This window comes from Ranitomeya variabilis, chromosome 3, assembly GCF_051348905.1.
Source record: "Ranitomeya variabilis isolate aRanVar5 chromosome 3, aRanVar5.hap1, whole genome shotgun sequence".
Classification (NCBI taxonomy): domain Eukaryota; kingdom Metazoa; phylum Chordata; class Amphibia; order Anura; family Dendrobatidae; genus Ranitomeya; species Ranitomeya variabilis.
Window position 1 is genome coordinate 115,647,081 of NC_135234.1, and position 24,372 is coordinate 115,671,452.

Consider the following 24,372-nt stretch of genomic DNA (forward strand, 5'->3'; position numbering starts at 1 on the left):
CTGTATGTACTGTATGTTGTATGTACTGTATGTTGTATGTACTGTCTGTACTGTATATGTGGGTATGTTTGTTTTGTTTTTTACATTCAACACATTAGCCGGATGATGGGACTACTACTTGTCCATCATTGGCTAATGTGTCAATCACTGTCACTGTAGCAGGCATAGCTGGATGGGACTTGTAGTCCCATCGGACGATGACTGCACACACACACACACACATAAACTGCCACGGCAGACCCCCGACAGCCCAAGCAGACATCCGACAGCCCTGGCAGACACCCGACAGCCCTCGCAGACACCAGTCAGACCCCCGACAGCCCCAGCAGACACCCGACAGCCCGGCAGACCCCCGGACAGCCCTGACAGACCCCGACAACCCCGGCAGACCCCCGGACAGCCCTGGCAGCCAATGAGCGGCGCAGCTTTGGCGGGTGATTCAAATCCCACGCGGCACCGCTTATTGGCTCAGCCAGCGGGGCGGGAGATTTGAATCCCAAGCCGCTCATTGGTTCAGCCGGCAGGCGGCTCAGCCAATGAGCGGTGCCGCGTGGCTTTGGCGGGGGATTTGAATCCCGCGCTGCTCATTGGCTCAGCCAGCGGCATCTCAGCCACTGAACGGTACCATGTGGCTTTGAGCGGTGTGGGATTCAAATCCCCCACCAAAGCTGCGCGGCATGGCTCACTGGCTGAGTGCCCATGGCTGAGACCATTGTGCCAATCTCTTTGAACCACCTTAATTCTAGGCAGTTCAATTAAGGTGGTTCAAAGAGATTGGCGCAATGGTGATTACATTAAACAGATGTCCAGGGAGGAAACACGCTATATCTTTGAGCTGGACACTAAAGGATTAATAATGAAGTCGAACTGTTTGCATTTGACTGATACAAGTGGAGCCATGGGTATATAAGCCCTTTAACACAGGGGGAGCCAACCCTGATGAAGGAATCCGGTGTTATTCTGAAACACGTTGGTTGTATTTTGGCTCTAAGGGTATGTTTCCACGTTCAGGAAACGCTGCTTGTTTGACGCTGCGCAGCGCTGCAGCGTCAAACAAGCAGCGTCCAGATGTTCCTGCATAGTGGAGGGGATTTGATGAAATCCTGTCTCCACTATGCGTGGAAACCCGCACGCGGCGGCCCTGCGACTACGGACATGCTGCGCGTCTTTTCAGATCGCAGCATGTCCGTACACCTTGCGGGGACGCAGCGTCCCCGCAAGGCATATCACAGGGCCCTATAGGAGAGAGCGATCATCCCGGATGTGAAGAGTTAACACATCCGGCATGATCGCGTCCCATTAAGGGGGCGGGGCTTAGCGCCGAGCGGCTTTGCCGCTGCGGCGATACTGCCGCCCATCCGTACCGTGGTGACATACCCTTACAGTGTTCCGTACTACTTACAGGGGCACCACGTGACCCGAACGCTACGCAGGTCCTGCCAGCTGCAGTGAAACCTAGCATCGCGCACCGTTCTCATCACTTCCTACCACTCGAGCGACTGTCACCGGCCGCGACAGTGCACGCAGAACGCAAACACCAGTCTTCTGCCCAGGAAGTGAAGATAAGTATATGAAAGCCTTCTTCTCCAGCAAGGTTGTTTTTATATTTATTGGATCAAGCTACACTTGTGCCTGGACACAGGTACTGAACTTTTATATATTAGTCTGCATGTTTAGCCACCATATTGCTCCATTGCACGTGTCTATATATATATATATATATATATATATATATATATATATATATATATATACACTCACCGGCCACTTTATTAGGTACACCATGCTAGTAACGGGTTGGACCCCCTTTTGCCTTCAGAACTGCCTCAATTCTTCGTGGCATAGATTCAACAAGGTGCTGGAAGCATTCCTCAGAGATTTTGGTCCATATTGACATGATGGCATCACACAGTTGCCGCAGATTTGTCGGCTGCACATCCCAAAGATGCTCCATACAAGGCAGGATGGATCCATGCTTTCATGTTGTTTACGCCAAATTCTGACCCTACCATCCGAATGTCGCAGCAGAAATCGAGACTCATCAGACCAAGCAACGTTTTTCCAATCTTCTACTGTCCAATTTCGATGAGCTTGTACAAATTGTAGCCTCAGTTTCCTGTTCTTAGCTGAAAGGAGTGGTACCCGGTGTGGTCTTCTGCTGCTGTAGCCCATCTGCCTCAAAGTTCGACGCACTGTGCGTTCAGAGATGCTCTTAGGCCTACCTTGGTTGTAACGGGTGGCGATTTGAGTCACTGTTGCCTTTCTATCAGCTCGAACCAGTCTGCCCATTCTCCTCTGACCTCTGGCATCAACAAGGCATTTCCGCCCACAGAACTGCCGCTCACTGGATTTTTTTTCTTTTTCGGACCATTCTCTGTAAACCCTAGAGATGGTTGTGCGTGAAAATCCCAGTAGATCAGCAGTTTCTGAAATACTCAGACCAGCCCTTCTGGCACCAACAACCATGCCACGTTCAAAGGCCCTCAAATCACCTTTCTTCCCCATACTGATGCTCGGTTTGAACTGCAGGAGATTGTCTTGACCATGTCTACATGCCTAAATGCACTGAGTTGCCGCCATGTGATTGGCTGATTAGAAATTAAGTGTTAACAAGAAGTTGGACAGGTGTACCTAATAAAGTGGCCGGTGAGTGTATATATATATATATATATATTAAATAGGGGAACACGTCCTACATACTATGCTATATACAGCAGTATATCTTCTAGTTAGTTTTCATTTATTTGAAATGTTAAGTCCTTTTTTTCTACTTTTTTAGACTCCAGTTCAGATGGACATATTTCTAGCCATACCTATTTAGCACCAAAATCCCATAAAGCTGACTCCTATCTTACAGGTAACCACATTACATTGGTGTTTAATCTATGCATTTTGCGCAATTACAACATTTTTTTCTTCTTGTAGTATTTTCACGAATATACCGTATACCTAGAAGGGGCCCATACAGTCCAGCCTTAGTAGTGAGCCGGCTACACTGTATGGGCTGCAGTCAGGACCAGGAAGGAACCTCAAACATCGCAGAATTGCGGCTCCTGCCTTTGCTAAGTCAGAACACGCCCCCCGTATTACACGCCCCCCGTATTACACGCCCCCCGTATTACACGCCCCCCGTATTACACGCCCCCGGAAATGACGTTACACCTGGAAGGAGCCCAAACACAGTCTGTATACTGAGTCTAGCATTTTACCGAGCAGAGAGAGAGAGCAGCGTGTGGTGTGCCAGGTGGGGGCGGACGGCGGATGACCGACGAGCAGGGTGAGTCTCTCCGGTGATCACGTCTGCTGAGCTGTGTATCTAATCCCAGCCTGTGTGTTACTGTTAGCTGAGCTGGGTATCTAATCCTCTCCTGCAATACTGTCTGCTGACCTGTGTATCTCATTCTCCCCTGTGTGATCCCGTCTGCTGGGCACTGTGGTATAACCCCTTCTTGCTGTTTCAGGTTGGGTGGTCTTGAGGTCGTCGCTTCTGCCTTTCTCTTTTTCTGACTGGGGGCGGACGAGCAGGAGGAGGGCAGACCGGACAATCAGGCGGAGGCGGGGAGCGAGCAGGGTGAGTCTCTCCGGTGAGAAGAGGCTTCAGGTAGCTCACCGTGGCTGCGTCTGGACTGGTATCATGTGGCTGATGAGAGAAGGCGAATGGTGACTGGGGGCCGCATCCAGCAGGGCCCAGGGGGAGGCTAATGGGGACTGGGGGCCTGCTTCCAACTGGGTCCTGGGAAGGCTAGTGGTGACTGGGGGCCACATCCAACAGGGCCCAGGGGGAGGCTAATGGGGACTGGGGGCCTGCTTCCAACTGGGTCCTGGGAAGGCTAGTGGTGACTGGGGGCCACATCCAACAGGGCCCAGGGGGAGGCTAATGGGGACTAGGGTGAAAAACCAGAAAAAACGTACTATCCTTAAAACGATATTTTATTAAATTGTCTAAAATCCCAATATATAAGACTCAAATGTATGCAATCAACATCAGCCAACTGGGTTGGGTAAGCTAGAAAAATAGGGAGAAAATAGCAGATAAGCCTGACACAGTCCCTGTAGGTGGCCCTAAAGTGTCTTAAACCTACCTACCAGCGGAGGTTGGCACCCTAGATTTCGATATGGCGCCCCCGCTCACCGTCGACTGTCCCTTCTTACCCTAGTAGGGTCCTACTTGCTACCCACACCCAGGTACCCACAGACATACACACACAAATTGACCAATAGGTCACACTAACCAAAAAACGTGAAAAAGTGAAAAAAGTGAACGAAAAATTCTAAAAACACTGCAGACATAGCTGCATAAATGCACTAAATAGCATGTACCCCACAGTTACCTCAAAAAAATTTTTTTGAAAAAATATATAAATAGTGCAGAGCTATGGGGTACAGCAGGGCACAGTTGGAGTGTGCTCAGTTAAATATTCGGAGGTCATGAGTAGTGAAGCTTCTAATAGATGTAACAATAGGTCACTGTCTTTGTTAGTGATTGATGACCCAAAAATCATAGACAGACCAATAAAGCTAATGTACAGAGTGGATCCCTAGGCAAGATAGCACCCCTCCGAAAAGGTTAGCAGATATATGAGTACACTCATTGGATGTAAGTATGTTGTTGGGTGATATAGATATTACACCCTAAGTTGTCCAAAAATAAACAAAACAAAATATTCAACAAAAACCAAAAAACAAAATAAACCCAAATGAAAAAATTATCTGCCTTATAGGGTATCACATATAGTGTTTCTTATTTAGTTTGAGGGCTAATGCACATCAGTATACAGAAAGGACTGAGAACCATCCCTCATTACTCTCTCTATATTAGATAATCTGGTAAACTTTTATTGCTGAGTAGCATATTAGTCTGCACTCTAGATGCCATCCGAGTTCCGCATCTTATACCATAGAAAAAATCAGCAAAAATATAAAACAAAATCAGAAAAAAGAAAGAAACACAAAACAAATTGGTATCACATATAGTGTCTCTCAATTGCGTTAAATTAGTGCATCTACAAGCCCAAAATATCTGAGGCCAATCCCTTATAGGGTATCACATATAGTATTTCTCATTTGGTTTAAGGGCTAAAGCACATCAGAGTACAGAAACAGCTGAGAGCCATCCCTCATTACCCTCTCTATAATGGATAATCTGATACACTTTTATTGCTGTCAGTAGCACATTAGTCTGCACTCTAGATGCAATACGAGTTCCGCATCTCATACCAAAGAAAATTAGCAAAATATTAAACAAAAATCAGAAGAAAGAAAGAAACACAAAATAAATTGGTATCACATAAAGTGTCTCTCAATAGCGTTAGATTAGTGCATCTATAAGCCCAAAATGTCTGAGGCCAATCCCTCATTGCTGTCCTATAAGCAAGTACTATACTTGGTCTGTCTTGACAGAGAAACATAAAGAAAAAAACTTATCTGAGTAGGTGACATATTCAGTCCCATCTCGCCATCCCTACGCGTTTCACCCCTTCCCAGTTTAGGGGCTCATCAGGGGATAAATTCGGGTATAGCAGCAATGGCTTCAGAAGTCTAGCCATTGTTGCTAGACTTCTGAAGCCATTGCTGCTATACCCGAATTTATCCCCTGATGAGCCCCTAAACTGGGAAGGGGTGAAACGCGTAGGGATGGCGAGATGGGACTGAATATGTCACCTACTCAGATAAGTTTTTTTCTTTATGTTTCTCTGTCAAGACAGACCAAGTATAGTACTTGCTTATAGGACAGCAATGAGGGATTGGCCTCAGACATTTTGGGCTTATAGATGCACTAATCTAACGCTATTGAGAGACACTTTATGTGATACCAATTTATTTTGTGTTTCTTTCTTTCTTCTGATTTTTGTTTAATATTTTGCTAATTTTCTTTGGTATGAGATGCGGAACTCGTATTGCATCTAGAGTGCAGACTAATGTGCTACTGACAGCAATAAAAGTGTATCAGATTATCCATTATAGAGAGGGTAATGAGGGATGGCTCTCAGCTGTTTCTGTACTCTGATGTGCTTTAGCCCTTAAACCAAATGAGAAATACTATATGTGATACCCTATAAGGGATTGGCCTCAGATATTTTGGGCTTGTAGATGCACTAATTTAACGCAATTGAGAGACACTATATGTGATACCAATTTGTTTTGTGTTTCTTTCTTTTTTCTGATTTTGTTTTATATTTTTGCTGATTTTTTCTATGGTATAAGATGCGGAACTCGGATGGCATCTAGAGTGCAGACTAATATGCTACTCATAGCAATAAAAGTTTACCAGATTATCTAATATAGAGAGAGTAATGAAGGATGGTTCTCAGTCCTTTCTGTATACTGATGTGCATTAGCCCTCAAACTAAATAAGAAACACTATATGTGATACCCTATAAGGCAGATAATTTTTTCATTTGGGTTTATTTAGTTTTTTGGTTTTTGTTGAATATTTTGTTTTGTTTATTTTTGGACAACTTAGGGTGTAATATCTATATCACCCAACAACATACTTACATCCAATGAGTGTACTCATATATCTGCTAACCTTTTCGGAGGGGTGCTATCTTGCCTAGGGATCCACTCTGTACATTAGCTTTATTGGTCTGTCTATGATTTTTGGGTCATCAATCACTAACAAAGACAGTGACCTATTGTTACATCTATTAGAAGCTTCACTACTCATGACCTCCGAATATTTAACTGAGCACACTCCAACTGTGCCCTGCTGTACCCCATAGCTCTGCACTATTTATATATTTTTTCAAAAAAATTTTTTTGAGGTAACTGTGGGGTACATGCTATTTAGTGCATTTATGCAGCTATGTCTGCAGTGTTTTTAGAATTTTTCGTTCACTTTTTTCACTTTTTCACGTTTTTTGGTTAGTGTGACCTATTGGTCAATTTGTGTGTGTATGTCTGTGGGTACCTGGGTGTGGGTAGCAAGTAGGACCCTACTAGGGTAAGAAGGGACAGTCGACGGTGAGCGGGGGCGCCATATCGAAATCTAGGGTGCCAACCTCCGCTGGTAGGTAGGTTTAAGACACTTTAGGGCCACCTACAGGGACTGTGTCAGGCTTATCTGCTATTTTCTCCCTATTTTTCTAGCTTACCCAACCCAGTTGGCTGATGTTGATTGCATACATTTGAGTCTTATATATTGGGATTTTAGACAATTTAATAAAATATCGTTTTAAGGATAGTACGTTTTTTCTGGTTTTTCAATTTAATATATCCTTTCAATATTCTAGTCGGTTTTCTATATAATGGGGACTAGGGGCCTGCTTCCAACTGGGTCCTGGGGAGGCTAGTGGGAACTGGGGGCCACATCCAACTGGGTCCTGGGGAGGCTAATGGGGACTGGGGGCCTGCTTCCAACTGGGTCCTGGGAAGGCTAGTGGTGACTGGGGGCCACATCCAACAGGGCCCAGGGGGAGGCTAATGGGGACTAGGGGCCTGCTTCCAACTGGGTCCTGGGGAGGCTAGTGGGGACTGGGGGCCGCATCCAACTGGGTCATGGGGAGGCTAGTGGGGACTGGGGGCCGCATCCAACAGGGCCCAGGGGGAGGCTAATGGGGACTAGGGGCCTGCTTCCAACTGGGTCCTGGGGAGGCTAGTGGGGACTGGGGGCCGCATCCAACTGGGTCCTGGGGAGGCTAGTGGGGACTGGGGGCCGCATCCAACAGGGCCCAGGGGGAGGCTAATGGGGACTAGGGGCCTGCTTCCAACTGGGTCCTGGGGAGGCTAGTGGGGACTGGGGGCCACATCCAACTGGGTCCTGGGGAGGCTAGTGGGGACTGGGGGCCGCATCCAACAGGGCCCAGGGGGAGGCTAATATCTTGCATTGATATACTTACATCAGGTCTTCGTCGGCATAAGTCCTGTTAGTCACAGAATAGAGATGAGTGAGAAGCCGACACAGTAGACATTCATACCTACTATTGGGATATACTGGATTGTTGTGTACATCCATCAAGGAAAATCCAATTTATTTATTAATCTCTTTCCAGCAATTATACAGTCTGTCATCATTTGTGCCTGAGGCTACATTCACACCACGTTCAGGGTTTGTCTGGCAGGACAATCTAATATGATCATAGGATCTCAATGGATCCTGACCAAATATATTCCAAAAGTGCAGTGTTTTGGCATATGTTTACCATTTATAGGGCTATGGGCAAGAAGGCACATACACCGACAATGGTGGTTATCCAGCCTCACACAGAGTTCACATTTACAATAAATATTTACTCACGTGATTTCTGGTCCCTTATCTGAAAATAGAAATATTTCAGATTAAAATTAGATTTTTAATATTAATTATATGAAAATAGGAATAAAACTAAAAGTCCATTCTCATGTTGGATGACATAATGTAACCAAACACAATATCAGTGCCCAGTGATCACTGAGCTCCCTATCATATGATTATAATGTGGCTCCATTTCATCATTGATATTATAGAGATTGGACCATCGGGCAGCATATTACGCTCGTGTTCTCTACTAGACACTTTATTTAGTGTCACTTCTCAACATGGAGCCATTTAGATCCAGGAGTAGCGGGTGTTCATGTGTCTCCATACATGATCTATATAGGTAGCTCCATCTGCAGGAGTCCTATGCACTTGTGATCTTGGAAAATGATGAATATTCCTGCATGAGAAAATGCAATGCTAAACTAGGGATTTGATTAGCACAACTTTAATATGCATATTTCTCTTTGGATAAAAAAAAAATGGAGGCGATGAAGCAAATATGACAAGGGAAATGTGTCAGTAGAATATGTGAAACTTGGCAACTATGGAGCTCAGATATTATATAATGGCAGAACTCACCCTGTACGCCGGTCACTGCGGCCTGTAATAATAACAGTCAGTAGAGAATATAATGTATCTTGTGGCATATTAATATAGAAAAGTCCGGTTACCTTGATGTTACATGGCGTCTGCAGCTCCTTTATGTACTTGGATGCTGGAATCTGTACATGTAAGAAAAACCATGTCCTCTCCAGACCAAGAATGTCCATCTATATCCATCTGATCTATTGGACGTGTGTGATAATGTAGGGGGTAAGAAGAGCACTGGTGGTCACAGACAGAAGAGGCCCCTGCCCAAGAACAATATATGGGCCATTTGCAGTCCAATAGCTCAGCATAATTTCAGACTTCCACCTGCTTTGGATGTGGTGGTGGCCCTCGGTACCTCCTGGACCCCTGGTTCCACCAATGATATGTCCGCCCCTGGGGTAGAAGTAAAATGCCCTCATGTTTGTTAGATCCGCACATTATATAAAAAGGCCTGATTGTTCATGAGTCACGTATCACAAAGAGGAGAAATGAAGCCTAAAGGTTTATTACATCCACTATCACATGGAGTTTGGATTATTAGGACGTCGGGATGCCAGTATTTACTCTGGAGTCACACATGCAGGAGATCCACAAGTGAGAAGTGTAAGGCCGGGTTCAGACAGTCGTGTCAACAAATGGGCCAGTCAGGTCTCAAATGTGGCCTTGATTGGCTCCATGTCTAGCTCCGTGTGCTCCTCCGTGCTGTGCTGCCATCTTGCATACACTATTCTATATAGCCAGAAAAGTGTGTGATGGGATCCGTCGTACATACAAACAGTACACCAAGAAACTATAACACTTGTCTGACCGAACACTACGTTTTTCATTCATGCATTTTTTCCCTCTAAGCTAAATTTACACACACTATAAAATGTTAATTATGGAACTGCTGTTAAAATCAGGGATTCAATTTGGCCAATCAAACTTAACCAGTCGGCTGCTATTTTGCTGTTTTTTTTTTTTCTTGAAGCTTGGGTAGGTGATAAAATAAACCAATGCTCACTTTTCTTCCCCTGTTCTTATTCCGTGTCTGCTGCCACCTCAGATCCCCAGTCCTCCATAGCAGTCATGTATTCTTCCAGGGCAGGCAATAGGGGCCGCGGAAGAACAGGTGATGAAAAGTGAGAATAACGTTATTTTATTCATTTATATCGCTCCATTAATTCCACGGCCCTTTACACACATCATCATCACTGTCCCCATTGGGGCTCACAAACTAGATTCCCTATCATTCTGTCTTTTTGGTGTGTAGGAAGAAACCGGAGATTGGAGAACACAGAGGAAACCTATACAAACTCCTGGCAGATATTGTCCTTGGTGGGATTTGAACCCAGGGCCTTAGCGCTGCAAAGAACCCAATAATGTATACACTGTAATAAATAATGTATGTTAGGTTTTTAACATTAGAAGTTATATACTCTGAACCAGTCCTACAATTCTCTGTAAGTTGGGAAAGGTCTTGAGTCAGGACCAGGTTCAAGTACAAAGTCAGGGCGAGGTTCATGCTTTGTGTGTTCAGTGTGCTTTCCCTTTATATCTCCCCCATAGAGCACACATCAACCGCAGTGTGTGAGTGCAGCAGTAGAGCACACACTGACCACACATCATTGGTCAGGTGCACCGCCATGCTTCAACTAAGCCCCGCCCACTTAATGGAAGATGTGAAAATGACAGTTGGAAATAACTGACGTAAAACGTCCCTATAGATCCCGTCCTACAGATTTCATCCCTCGGCTGTGATCCCTTGTACTGTGCTCTGTACCAGTAAGGAATTACCTGGGTTATATTCTGTGCAGTACATGATGGTTTATTACATTATCCTGTTACCCCCGCCTTCTTATTCTCCCTAATTCTATATTTCAAGGTAAATGCTGACATACCCAATTCTGAAAAAAAAAGTGGATAGTCCATGTCCAAATTTTGGACCGTCAGTATCCACTTGTCGCTCTCCTCTTACTCCTCAAACACAGGTACAAATCAAATATCACAGAAAAAAAAACACCTAGAAATAAGAGGACAGGAAACATTACATGGAGGAAAGATATCAAGTAGATGGGAAGAAACAAAATATGACGGGGCACTTACAATCCGAGCCAAATAGTTAATATTTAAAGCGATAGTGTCCATATAATTAAATATCACTGAAATAAACTTTTTTTTTTACTTATTTGGGTTCCTACATGTTGGTCATTGTTAATGTCGACCTGTATATATGGTAGGGTGGGGTGGATGTAGTATACAGAGAGGTGTAATAAGTAGTATAAAGATATATAATAGAATAAATTGCACAGCACACACCGTAATGACATATTTTAAGTATTTTTTTTATTGTTATCAATGTGACTAAAATATGGTTTTAATTTAGAAGTTTATGGTTAAAATTATATCTAGAAACAAAGTCTTAGGCCTAAGACGGAATTACTTAATAAAACTATTCGCATGAATTGTGCAGCTTCTGTATTTTTTTCTACTAGTATTGGATATAATTATTTATTCCAAACCCAAATGACTTAGGTCTTAAAAATCAATTAAAAATTATCTATGCTCTCATATTTTTATGCTTTTTAATAAGGTATATGTTGAAATATGTGTATAGCTCGCCCTATAAAAGTTAGAGCCCTTTCCTGTAAGTTTCCCCCATAGAACGTGATTTTTGTTTTTAGCATGTAGGGTATTAAGATGCATATTCCTTTCTAACACAGTTAATGACCCCTTCGTTACAAAATGCCTAAAATGAAGGCGGTTTTCCTCAAGTTTAATATTGTTGGTTTAAGTGCTGCTGTCCCCTGTATTGGCTGAATTGTTGAGGTTCCATCAGGTACAAGTGTATGCTTCCTTCACCAATGTTGGCTACATGGTAATTAAATGTATTTCTTTTCTTGCTCCCTTCCCCTACAGTTCTTCTGATCATGTATGGTCGTGGCAAGAAGCTCCAGAAACCTGCAGCTGGAAAGGTCTCCAGATCGGCCAAGGTAGGGCTCCAGTTCCCAGTGGGCCGTATCCACAGGCTCCTGAGGATTGGGAACTATGCTGAGAAGATTGAAGGCGACGCCAGCGTCTATCTAACGGCCATCCTGGAATACCTGTGTGTTGAGGTCCTGAAGCTGTCAGTAAATGCAGCCAAGGAGGACGAGAAAACCAAGATCCTGGTTCCACACATCCAACTGGTTGTCAGGAATGATGAGGGACTGAGCAAACTGTTTGGTGGGGTCCCCACTGCACCCCAAGCGGTCCTAGTGCCCGAGAAGACTGAAAAGGGCTCGTCCTCACAGGAACCTGAAGCCGCAGAGTCTGAGGAGTTCTGATCCTATTTACATAGAATTTGGACTTTGCGATAAAGTGCCTGTTTGTATTTCCTATATTTTTATGTTCCTTGCAGTATTTTATGTTTCTTGATTAAAAAAAATAAATCTTTTTTTACATCTACTCCTCACTGGTAAGCCATTAAATGCTGCCTTATTTTATGAAAAATGTATTTACTTGGTCAAATGTTCAGTAGGAGTGTGTATGGAAGAAGAGTCCTGCCTTATCTCCCAACCGTCCCGGATCCAGCGGGACAGTCCCGATTTTGAGACTCTGTCTGCGCTCCCGGCCTGGATCTTACTTTTCCCGTACTGCACTGGTGATATAAAGTCACATGCTGTGTACAGAAAATCCAGTTTTGCCTGTGGGCTGTGTGGTGCATTATGGGAATTGTAGTTTTTATTCCAGTTCCACTTATAATTGCGCTATGTCAATGAAGCTACAACTCCCAGGAAACATTGAGCAGGAAAAGGATTTATCACGTGATACTGATTGTCCTATCAGGAAAGAGTACGTGTGGAAGTAGTATCACGTGCGTTCCACCACACTCTAGGTATTGGTGGATTTTGGGTCTGCTACAGTCGTGGTGGCTCGGGGAAATATCAGACAAGGCTTTGTGGGTGTAAGTACGGAGTGGGAACCGGAAAGGGGAAAGTGGGGGCGTGCAGGAGCATGGTAGCTGCCTATACCTGATTGTATATGGGTAATGTCTGTATTTGGGGGAAATATTGGTCATGCCACAACATTTGTCATTTACCTCTTATTAGAAATCCGCTTGATTCTCAATAACGGAAGGATTTTTTAATTCTATCATTCACTGCTGGTTGCCAAAGTCACCGTCCACCTCGGCTGTGCATCAGCAGTGGTCGAGCTCGTAGCACGCTTGCTATTTCTGAGCGATCTGTCTACAATTTGCTTAGGTGCAGTTGTGTTAAAGGGGTTGTCTATATGACTGCAGACTTGTGAATCCTCACAGCATACACAGTTCTCACTGTCAGGATTCGCTGGCATCGGGAACCCCAAGCCTGGAAAACACCTTTAGGCTATGTGCACACGTTGCGGATTAGGCTTAGGAATTTTTGGTGCGGATTCTGCATCTCTTGGCAGAAAACGCAGGTGCGGATTTGATGCATTTTTTGTCCGGATTTGCTGCGGATTTTGTGCAGATTTACTGCGTTTTTTACCCCTGTGGATTTCTATAATGGAATGGGTACAAAAACGCTGCAGATCCGCAAAAAAGAAGTGACATGCTACTTCTTTTAATCCGCAGCATTTCCGCACAGAATTTTCTGCACCATTAGCACAGCATTTTCTTTTCCTATTGATTTACATTGTACTGTAAATCACTTGCGGATCTGCAGCGTTTCTGCACCACAAAAAAAGCTGCGGATCCGCAGGAAATCCGCAACGTGTGCACATACCCTTGAGGTAAAGTTTTGGCACCATTTGCCTTTTACAGATCTCGATGTTGTGCTGTTTATAGCTGGCTGAAGAATGAGTTAACTGAGAACCCATCAGTGAGCTGGTTCTGCCTGGAGAGTTTGTTACTCATTTCTCTGTCTTTTTCTGAGCCCTTTGCTGCTTTATGACTACTGGCCACATATGCAGGGAAGCAAAGTCTGTACTAGCTAAAGGGTACAACATTTTTCATGAAACCTAATTGCAAAAATTACCATATATTTAGTCCAAAAGACGTAAAAGAAATAATATATTAAAAAAGTACGTAAAAAAAATTGTCCCAAGAGGTGAATGGTCCCATATTACTGACCGAAAAATATTTTGCTCCTTTTTCATAATCTTTGGGGTTTCAGCACCTGGACTCGACATGTCATAACTTCTGACGTGTAGGACAGGGGTATGATATTGATAACCTATCCTCCTCAATATCAGACACTGAATAGTGGCTGTTCTGAAGCACCCAGGATGCCGGAGCTAATAGCTGATTGTTGGGGATGCCAGGTGTCTGGCCCTCACAGATTTGGATAGGATGTCAATATCCCATGCCCAGAGAACCCTTTTAAAGATCAGTTACAATAAATTAGTTTCTGTTGCCAAATATCAGACTTGTAAATTCCTATTGATAAATGTGAGGTACCTGTTTAAAATTTGCAGCTGTTTATTTCAGTTCTTGTATTTAAAGCCTTTGTCATGTGGAAAATAAATCTGTATAATGCTACGATCTTTCATTTTTCCACGTCGGTGGCCCTGTTGGAGCTTCTGTATGAAGTCCTGAAAAAAGGTTTTAGGGTCATATTCCTCACCAACCGTTACACCGATGCCTCTACCTTGTGCCAGTCATTACACTGGCTACCCATCCACTCCAGAATCCAGTACAAAACTACTACCCTCATCCACAAAGCACTCCATGGCTCAGCACCACCCTACATCTCCTCTCTGGTCTCAGTCTACCACCCTACCCGTGCCCTCCGCTCCGCTAATGACCACAGGTTAGCATCCTGAATAATCAGAACCTCCCTTTCCTGTCTCCAAGACTTTTCACGTGCTTCGCCGATTCTTTGGAATGCACTACCTAGGTTAATACGATTAATCCCCAATCCCCACAGTTTTAAGCGTGCCCTAAAAACTCATTTGTTCAGACTGGCCTACCGCCTCAACGCATTAACCTAACGATCCCTGTGTGGCCTATCATAAAAAACAAAAACATAATCAGGTTCCTCGCATCATGTTCTCATACACTTTATACAGTTAATAGCCCTCTGTGTCTGTACTGCTACATACTTAGGCTGTTAACTGGTTCATGCAGCTTTACATGAACACCCGAGCCTTACACTATGGCTGGTCCGAATAACTAAAGCAATTGTTACCATCCTCCTCTCGTGTCTCCCTTTTTCCTATAGATTGTAAGCTTGCGAGCAGGGCCCTCATTCCTCCTGGTATCTGTTTTGAACTGTGATTTCTGTTATGCTGTAATGTCTATTGTCTGTACAAATCCCCTCTATAAGTTGTAAAGCACTGCGGAATATGTTGGTGCTATATAAAAAAAATTATTATTATTGCCTTTAATGAGGCAGACTGTCACTTTGTGCTCTGTCTGACCTCCCATTTGGCGGTATTGACATTTCTGAGGTGGGCACAAAAGTACAGTCAACCATGCTTTTGTGCATGCCTCAGAAAGGTGGACACTGGCAAAAATGAGGTCAGACAAAGCACAAAGTGACTGCCTAAGGCCGGGGTCACACATGCGTGTTTTACGTACGTAAGAGCGCATAAACTACGTCCGTAAAACTCGCATTACATACGGCACAATGATTCTCAATGGGTCTAGTCCTATCAGGCGTATATTACGGATCCGTAATATACGGCTTTGTACGGGCGCAGAAAATCGCAGCATGCTGCGTTTGTCAGCGTATCGCGCAAAAAATACGCCAATGCAAGTCTATGGGAGAGCGTATAATACGGAATGCTTACGGACCATGCGTGTGCCTTGCGAGAAATACGGAACTTACTGGCAGATGTCCTGAAACGTCCAAAGGCCTCAATCAGGCAGGTGAGACATGCTAATTAGCTGAAAAAGCCAGACAGTGAACCCGGAAGTCTGCTGCACGCCTCCACGGAGTGATATTTAGCATGGCAAACATTATCAATGCGGACATGCTCATTATTTTGGTCCAAGAGAGGCCTGTCCTCTGGGACCAAAGAGACCCAAATTATGCCAACAGGGCACAAAAAGAGGCAGCATGGAGGAGCGTGTGTGTGGCCCTCTTCCCACATTATGACCAGCAGCCACGTCAGGCACAGCGACAGATAAGTAAGTACACCCATGTTTGAAATGTAATGTTCTTGTGAATTATCAGGCCCTTACTACTTTGAATTTCTCTTCACGAATTTAGTAAATAGTCATGAAGGAACTAGAAAGCCCACCAGTAGATACATGGTGTTGTACATGATAAACGGATTTCATTAATGTTTAGAATAGGTGTCCCTTTTACTTACTAACAGTGTTTCCCATTATTTGTCCTTTCTGTGATAGAGGTTAGTGGACTCTGTCCTTGTGGCCTTGCTTGCTAATTGTTGTTTTTTGGTATATTTAAGATTAAATCTTCTCCCAAAAGGCCTATTTGGATGCTACACTTAAATCTGTGTAGTCATTTACACCTTTTGTGAGCTCACTGATTAATGGTCTAAAGAATGTGTGTATTTTTTGTTGTTTCAGTGGGTGATGTTACAACAAGGTGGCGGAGTATCCGTGACCAATATAGGAGGGAGAGGCAGCAGCGGGAGAGAAGTGGAGCCGGGGCACCTCCCAAAAAAAAAAAGTACATATACTTTGACCGGCTCAACTTTCTGAATCCCAGCATGGACCTCAGGCCGTAAGTACCAATCTCAATAATTTTGTTTGTGGGTTTTTGTATTATTTGTGTTCATAAAGCATTTTTTTTTTTTTTCAGAACTCAGTCTAACCTCACTGACTGGGAGACAGGGTCTGACTCGGAACTTGTCATTGACCCAGTTGGGGAAGTTGAAGAGGTGGCTGGTCCATCTGCTGCTCCCTCTGGCTCCATCCCTCCTGGATCCTCCTCATCTGGTCAGGCAGCTCCATCTGCCTCCATACCACACCCTGCGGACCCACATTTTGCCTCTTCTGCAGCAGCCTCATCAGCAGCACCACCACCTAGCCAGGATGACCCTGGAAATAGCAGCCCAACTGTTGCCCTGGCTCCATCCCCACAGGCTGCCGTCAGACCACAGCGTGCACGCCGCAGAAGAGAATTGAACCAAAGCCGCCAAAACGTGGATGCTGGGGTCCTGAGCTACTTGGCACGTGTTCGAGACGATGATGGGGAGGAGGGATTTACCAGGAGCATGGCCCATTACTTAAGGTCCATAGAGCGGGAGTTAAGGCTTCGTGTGAGAGGGTGTTTTCAGATCCTTGTTGACGCATGCACCCCCCCCAAATAACCCATACAATCTCATGCTGATGATTGAACAGTGGCAGATGTCACCTGAAAATGTTCTGCGGCCTCAGAGATTACAAGGCCTGGCAGCTCAACAAGGATCTGAAGCACCCCCTCCATGTCAGCCAACACCTCAGCCCCAACCCCCATCAAACACACAATGGCCACCTCAGCAACATATGGCGGGATATCTTCAACCATCCCAATATGGCCACTTGTCCACACCCAGTGCTGGAGGCTGGTCCCAACCTGGGTATGGACAATATGGTCATTTTGGGTTGGGTTATGATTCCCGGCCATATGGTTATCACCAGCAGGGGTATCTCCCAAATCCTCGCCCCACTCTTCCAAGTTCCCAGCATCATAGCTGGGCAAATGTCCCTCAGGCCACTACAACATCTGCACAGGGTGCTGGACAATTGGGCCTACAAATGCCACCTGATGCAGACACTGAGCAAGCTGCTTCTCCTGCCCCAACCTACCAGGACTTGTAAAAAAAAATTTTTAATTTTTGTTTGTTTTTTATGTTTCTTTAAACCTTTTTTTTTGTTTTTTATATGATTTGTATACAATCTTTCTGCTTGTATTCTCACTACAGAGCATGGTTGCTTGTGGTTGTTGTTGCAATTTTTGGCTAAACAGCAAAATAGCCCTTTATAAGGGCAAAAAAAGGTTATGACTAAATAATAACCTAGACAGTTAAAAAAGTTACCCAGTAAGTAAAACGTTTTATTACTACCAATCACCGTCTGGCTCCGCTGTATTCATTCTTCTATCACACACACATGATATGCTGATAACCATATGTGAAATAAGAAAATACAAAACACAGAGTTGGAAACTTGGTTAACACATACTTTATAGAGCTAATTAATTACACATGCAAAAAGGCATAGTCTTGCCAGGGAATAGCACCTTGAGGAGTCAAAAAATAATTGGTAAAGATATCACGAACTTTCAGACCAGAAAGTGGACGACGCGGAGGAGGGACATATGGGGTAGGCCTACGAACATTGATCATGAGGTTATCTTCCACATTTGGTGAGGAACAATCATGTATTCTTGTGAAATTATGTAGAATGACACAGGCTTTTATCACTTCGTTGATTGTAGCCTCACTCAGCTGGATGGCAGACTGAAGAACACGCCATTTGGCCACAAGAATCCCAAAGGCGCACTTAACCAGTCTCCGTGCCCTGGCAAGTCTCAAATTAAACACCTTCCACCGGTGGTCAAGGTTGCGCCTGGGGTAAGGCCTCATGACGTGCCTCGACAGTTGGAAGGCCTCATCTCCAACCAAAACAAAAGGCACTGCTTCCGCATTGGAGCCTGGGAGTTGTTGTGGTGGTGGGAGGTTCAACTGGTTGTCACGTAGCCGCCGACCCATTATGGACGAATTGAAGACCCTAGAGTCTCCAGTTCGCCCATAGGCCCCAATGTCTACAATTACAAACCTGTAGTTACTGTCAGCAACTGCTAACAGAACTACAGAGAAAAACTGCTTGTAATTGTAGAATTGGGAACCAGAGTTCGGCGGCTTACGCACCCTGATATGTTTCCCATCCACAGCTCCAATGCAATTAGGGAAGTCACAATTATTTCTGAAACCTGTGGCGATTTTAATCCAATCGTCCTGTTTTGGCTCAGGCAACACAGCTTCATGTAGTTTCTGCCAGATTTGGGAACAGGCTGTCCTAACAATGCCTGAAATGGTCGACCGCCCAATCAGAAACTCCAGGTGTAGACCCGCATAGGACAATCCTGTGGACAGGAAGCTGCAATACAACAAAAAGGGAAAAGAAAAAAACATGAGCACAAAGAACAAAGGAATAAGCCCAAGTGTATATTTCATTGACTATTACATTATTTACAGTATACAAATTTTCAGTTGAAAAAATAAATAGACTAGAATATTGCCAACATTCTTTGATATGTGCTTGTGGCTTCATGTCCAAGTGAAGTTAATGAAACCTAGTAGGACACCACACATTTGTAAAGAAAAGCAAAAAACCAAACAGTATTTGCAAATGTGGAATACATACCGTAAGGTTAGGAGCAGATGCTCCTCAGCAGAGATGGCTTTTCTCATCCAGGTGTCCTGAAAGGTGAGCCCAGGACGTAAGATCTCCAACAACATGTCAAAAGTCCGGATGGACATGCGAGTATACTGGTAAAACTTCTCTGGATGTGCCCTCAAAGCTGAATATAGTCTCTGGAAATGGCCTTTACTCTGGCGTTGGGTCAATAGAGGATGTACCCACAATCTTCGTCTCCTCCTTCGCGGATCCACATTGACCGGATATGGCTGGCCAAAGCGACGAGACAACACCCAGTGAAGCAACACCCGCTGAGTTGTGCTTAAATACACAGGGCCAGACATGTTTGTAATCTCCAAGCAACACAGCCTAAATATGCTAGAGAACATATAGGGCAGATGGGAGGGCTCCACCTGTTGTAGAGGGCTTAAATAGTGTGGTTAATGATGGTTTAAATGATTTGCAGGCCTGAAAACCGTTAAATGTCCATTTTGTGATGGTGCGTGCTAAATACGCCATACGGATCACATACGGATTACACACGCACAAGCACATGCGCAAAATACGCGACCACACCTCAGCAACGCAGGAACTACGGAAGTCGCTTACGGAGACATTTTGGCGTATTCAACGCGTAGTACGGACGTATAATACGTGGCGTATTGTCTTACGCCAAGTGTGACTCCAGCCTTAATAAGCCCCTTCACAGGGTGTGATAAAATCCTATTTTTTAGGGCTTCAGACAGAAGGTCCTGATGGAGCAACTGACGGTTGCTGAAAACAATGTGAATAGAGCCTAAGGGCAGGTTCACATTGCGTTGCTGCTGTCCATTACAACAGAAAAGTTAACGGTTTTCTTTGTAAGTGACACCAAAAGTGGCATTTTAAGCCCTTTTTGACGCATACATTTTTGTTGGCTCAAAAATGTATGCGCTACATGGAGATAGATGATAGGATAGTACAGGGGCGGACATACCACATGTGCAGCCAGAGCGGCTGCAGTGAGGCTGTGGGGGGCCCCTGCCTGGCAGCTAATAATGAGGGTAATCTGTTTATCCGGCTTCGGGGGGTCCTGGTCAGATTGCCCTCATGTGCGGCGGGCAGGGAGAGATCCCTGCAGCTCTGCTGCCTACAAGAGAAAATGGCAGCAGAGCTGCAGTGATCTGTCCTGCTTCCTGTCTCACACAGCAGTCAGTGGCGCGGCTGGATGACATCATTCGGCGCTGCGGCCACTGTGCTAGTGAGAGGAAGCTGACGGTGATGCTGTGGCTGCGGGAGAGCGTACAGAGAGGTGCTGTGTGTGTGTGTGTAGAGTTGAGTGGTGGTGTGTGTAGCGCTGCGGGGGAACGTGCAGAGAGGTGATTGGTGCTGTGTGTAGGTGGAGGAGAGGTCAATGATGGGGTGCTGGAAAGGGAAAGGGGGGTGATGGAGAAGGAAATGATGAAGGTGGTGGAATGGGTGATGGTGATGGGGAGAAGGCAATGATGGAGGTGGTGAATAGGACAATGATGTTGGTGGGCGAAAGGGCAATAATGGGGTGGTGGGAAGGAGGAAAGGGTGGAGGTGGTGGAATGGGCAATGATGGGGTGGTGGCCCCTCTCTAGGCTATGAATATCAGCCCGCAGCTGTCTGCATAGCCTTTCTGGCTATAAAATATAGGGGGACCCCACGTCATATTTTTTCGGGGGTCCCTCTATTTTAATAGCCAGTAAGGGCTATTCAAACAGCTGCAGGCTTATATTCATAGCCTGGGAAAGGGCCATGGGTATTACCCCATTCCCAGGCTACAAATATAAGGCCCCCGGCCATCTGCTTTCCCCCTCTGGTGCATGGGTGCCCATGGCATTTTCTTTCCGTTTTTTTTTTTTTTTTTTTATTAAAATATTGTTCATTAATAAACATAGCCCTTGCTATTATATATCTATGGATAGATGTAGCTAGATATATGGATAGTTAGATATATAGATATATCTATCTCATTCCTTCTATCTATCCATCTATAGATAGAAGGAATGAGATAGATATGAGACAGAGTGAATGAGATAGATAGTCTTAGTTACTCACCGGTTAACGGTGTTTTTCGGAGTCCATGACAGCACTACGGAGAGAGGGGATCCGCCCTTCAGGAACAGGAAACCTACAGATACATAAGGGCGGCACCTCTCCCACGCATCAGTTGGTTTACAGAGCACAAGAGGACCACCAAGGTTAATAGCATACATAATAAACAATGATACAATAACTAACTATTCACTACCCGTGAATTATATAAATAAAGGAAGAGGTGTACACCCAGAACTTAAGAAGACGGGAGGGTATGTACAGGTGCTGTCATGGACTCCGAAAAACACCGTTAACCGGTGAGTAACTAAGACTTTATCGGTCGTCCATGACAGCACTACGGAGAGAATTACAGAGAGTAACTAACTAGGGAGGGACTACAGCTTGCAGCACCCTTACACGAAAAGAGAGATCAGAAGAGGCACCCAAGTTCAATCTATAGTGGTTATAGAATGTGTTTGGGGAAGACCAAGTAGCAGCCTTATAAATTTGGTCGATCGACACCTCCAATCTTTCCGCCCACGAAGCCGCCATAGCTGTAGTGGAATGCGCTTTCAGACCTTCAGGCGCCGGCTTGCCCTTTGAGATGTATGCCAGCGAGATAGCCTCCCTGATCCATCTAGCTAAAGTAGATTTCGATGCTCTATGACCCTTCCTACTACCCTGATAAGACACGAATAGGGCGTTATCTATCTTCCAGGGATCAGTTACGGCTAGATATTCCAGGATACATCTTTTTACATCTAAAGTGTGTAGCTTCCTTTCCTTATCGTTAGTAGGATTGGGGAGGAAGGATGGAAGAACTATTTCCTGTGTTCTGTGGAACCTGGACACTACTTTAGGAAGATATGCTGTATCAGGGGATAGTATCACTCTATCATCCCTAAGCTGCATGTAAGGGGGAACCCTGGATAATGCTTGGATGTCGCCTATCCTACGCGCCGATGTTAGGGCCACCAGGAAGGCTACTTTAAGGGATACATTTTTAATAGAGGCTGATGCAATTGGCTCAAATGGGGCCTCTGTCATGGCTGAGAGAACTAAACTAGATTCAGGTCCCATGGCATGACCCTATTCACCATTGGCAGGGGCGTAACTACCGCGGTCGCAGGGGTCGCAATTGCGACGGGGCCCGCAGTGCTTAGGGGCCCCTAAGAACTCTGAGCTACAAAATGGGCCGCCGGCCCTTTATAAACCTTCTTTACAGGCCCTGGTGCGCGTGCACTCTCTCAGTGCATGCGCGATCACGGGTGGGACTGCACTTGTCACGGCAGCAGAGCCCCTCCACCGCAGAGAGCCGCACACCACAACTATGGCTGCAGCTGCTCTGTGCGCACAGGACCTAGGATGAGGTCACAGGAGGGGAGGAGTCGGAGTCACATGATCAAGGGCTTCCGTGTAGTGCAGGACAGTAGTGCAGTGCTGGTTGTCATCATGCTGGAGGAGGGTAAGCTTTTGTGTGAGGTCAGGAGGGGTTTGTGTGGATGTAGCAGAGCAGTGTGTGTATGAGGTGTACAGAGCGGAGCCGTGTGTGTATGAGGTGTACGGAGCGGAGCTGTGTGTGTATGAGGTGTACAGAGCGGAGCCGTGTGTGTATGAGGTGTACGGAGCGGAGCTGTGTGTGTATGAGGTGTACAGAGCGGAGCCGTGTGTGTATGAGGTGTACGGAGCGGAGCTGTGTGTGTATGAGGTGTACGGAGCGGAGCCGTGTGTGTATGAGGTGTACAAGGCGGAGCCGGGTGTGTATGAGGTGTGCGGAGCCGTGTGTGTATGAGGTGTACGGAGCGGAGCAGTGTGTGTATGAGGTGTACAGAGCGGAGCCGTGTGTGTATGAGGTGTACGGAGCGGAGTCGTGTGTGTACGAGGTGTACGGAGCGGAGCCGTGTGTGTACGAGGTGTACGGAGCGGAGCCGTGTGTGTACGAGGTGTACGGAGCGGAGCCGTGTGTGTACGAGGTGTACGGAGCGGAGCCGTGTGTATGAGGTATACGGAGCGGAGCCGTGTGTGTACGAGGTGTACGGAGCGTAGCCGTGTGTGTACGAGGTGTACGGATCGGAGCCATGTGTGTACGAGGTATACGGAGCGGAGCCGTGTGTGCAAGGTGTACGGAGCGGAGCCGGGTGTGTACGAGGTGTACGGAGGGGAGCCGCATGTGCAATGTGTACGGAGCTCAGCCGCGTGTGTAGGAGTAACTATGTGTGGCCATTATACTGTAGGCAATATCATGTGTGGCCAATTGTACAGTATGGAGCATCATGTGTGGCCATTGTACAGTATAGAGCACTATGTGTGGCCATTGTACAGTATGGACAGGGGCGTAACTACCGCGGTTGCAGCGGTCGCCACTGCGACCGGGCCCGGCAGGTCAGGGACCCGGGGCCGGCAGGTCAGAGCAGGGCCGGACTGGCCATCGGGCACTTCTGGCAAATGCCAGAAGAGCCGGTGCCAGTCATGGGCTGCTCGATCCGCCTCCCCCCGCCACCGACTCACCCCCCCCCGCCGTCGCATTCAACTATACCGGCGTCTATGACGCCGGTACAGTTAAATGCAATGACGGAGGAGAGAGCGTCTACAGACGCTCCCTCTCCCATCATTCCCCGCTCTGCCTCTGACACTGCAGGTGCGCGATGACGTCATATCATCGCGCACCTGCTGTGTCCCGGGCAGACTGCAGCCGAGCCTGAGATCGGAGCAGGAAGCAACGCTGGCAAGAGGAAAGGTAAGGAGAGTGTTTTTTTACTGGACTGTGGGGGCATTCTCGGGGGGGGGGGCGAGAGATGCGGGCTGTGCTGGATAGACCACTGTGCGGGCTGTGCTGGATAGACCACTGTGCGGGCTGTGCTGGATAGACCACTGTGCGGGCTGTGCTGGATAGACCACTGTGCGGGCTGTGCTGGATAGACCACTGTGCGGGCTGTGCTGGATAGACCACTGTGCGGGCTGTGCTGGCACCCAACACCATATTGCAGTGCAGGGGATTCCTCCTGCACAGCAACAGTCCGAGGCGTATCTAGGGGAAGGGGGCAGCCGGGGCACGTGAGAGACAGGAAGCAGCTCCAGTCATCACGATGAGACAGCTTCTCAATCTGTTTTTTCCCCCTCATACATCTCATGTACCTCTGAATGAGATCGTATTTAAGAGAAAGCCAAAATAACCCCGGGACAGAAGGCGAGAGCAGGGGGGAGGTGCGGGACAGAGCCGCTTTAGTCAGGAGAAGCTGAGGAG

General features: G+C 46.0%; 1 protein-coding gene and 1 long non-coding RNA gene across 3 annotated transcripts in view; one reads left to right on the forward strand and one right to left on the reverse strand.

The window, feature by feature from the left end:
• Positions 1-10,588, reverse strand: part of LOC143815412 (uncharacterized) — a 42,272-nt gene extending 31,684 nt beyond the window's left edge. The window contains exons 1-2 of one of the 2 annotated variants that reach the window (XR_013223744.1): positions 8,911-10,588; positions 8,237-8,255 (exon numbers count right to left, since the gene is read on the reverse strand). This is a non-coding gene — a long non-coding RNA (uncharacterized LOC143815412). The remainder of the gene's footprint in view (positions 1-8,236; positions 8,256-8,910) is intronic. The other variant, XR_013223745.1, reaches the window with a different exon arrangement.
• LOC143815409 (histone H2A-like) lies at positions 3,147-12,301 on the forward strand. Its single transcript, XM_077294561.1, has 2 exons — positions 3,147-3,277; positions 11,729-12,301. The coding sequence occupies exons 1-2, from the start codon at positions 3,262-3,264 to the stop codon at positions 12,133-12,135; spliced, it is 423 nt and encodes a 140-aa protein (XP_077150676.1). The 5' UTR covers positions 3,147-3,261; the 3' UTR covers positions 12,136-12,301.
• Positions 12,302-24,372: the final 12,071 nt, after the last annotated feature.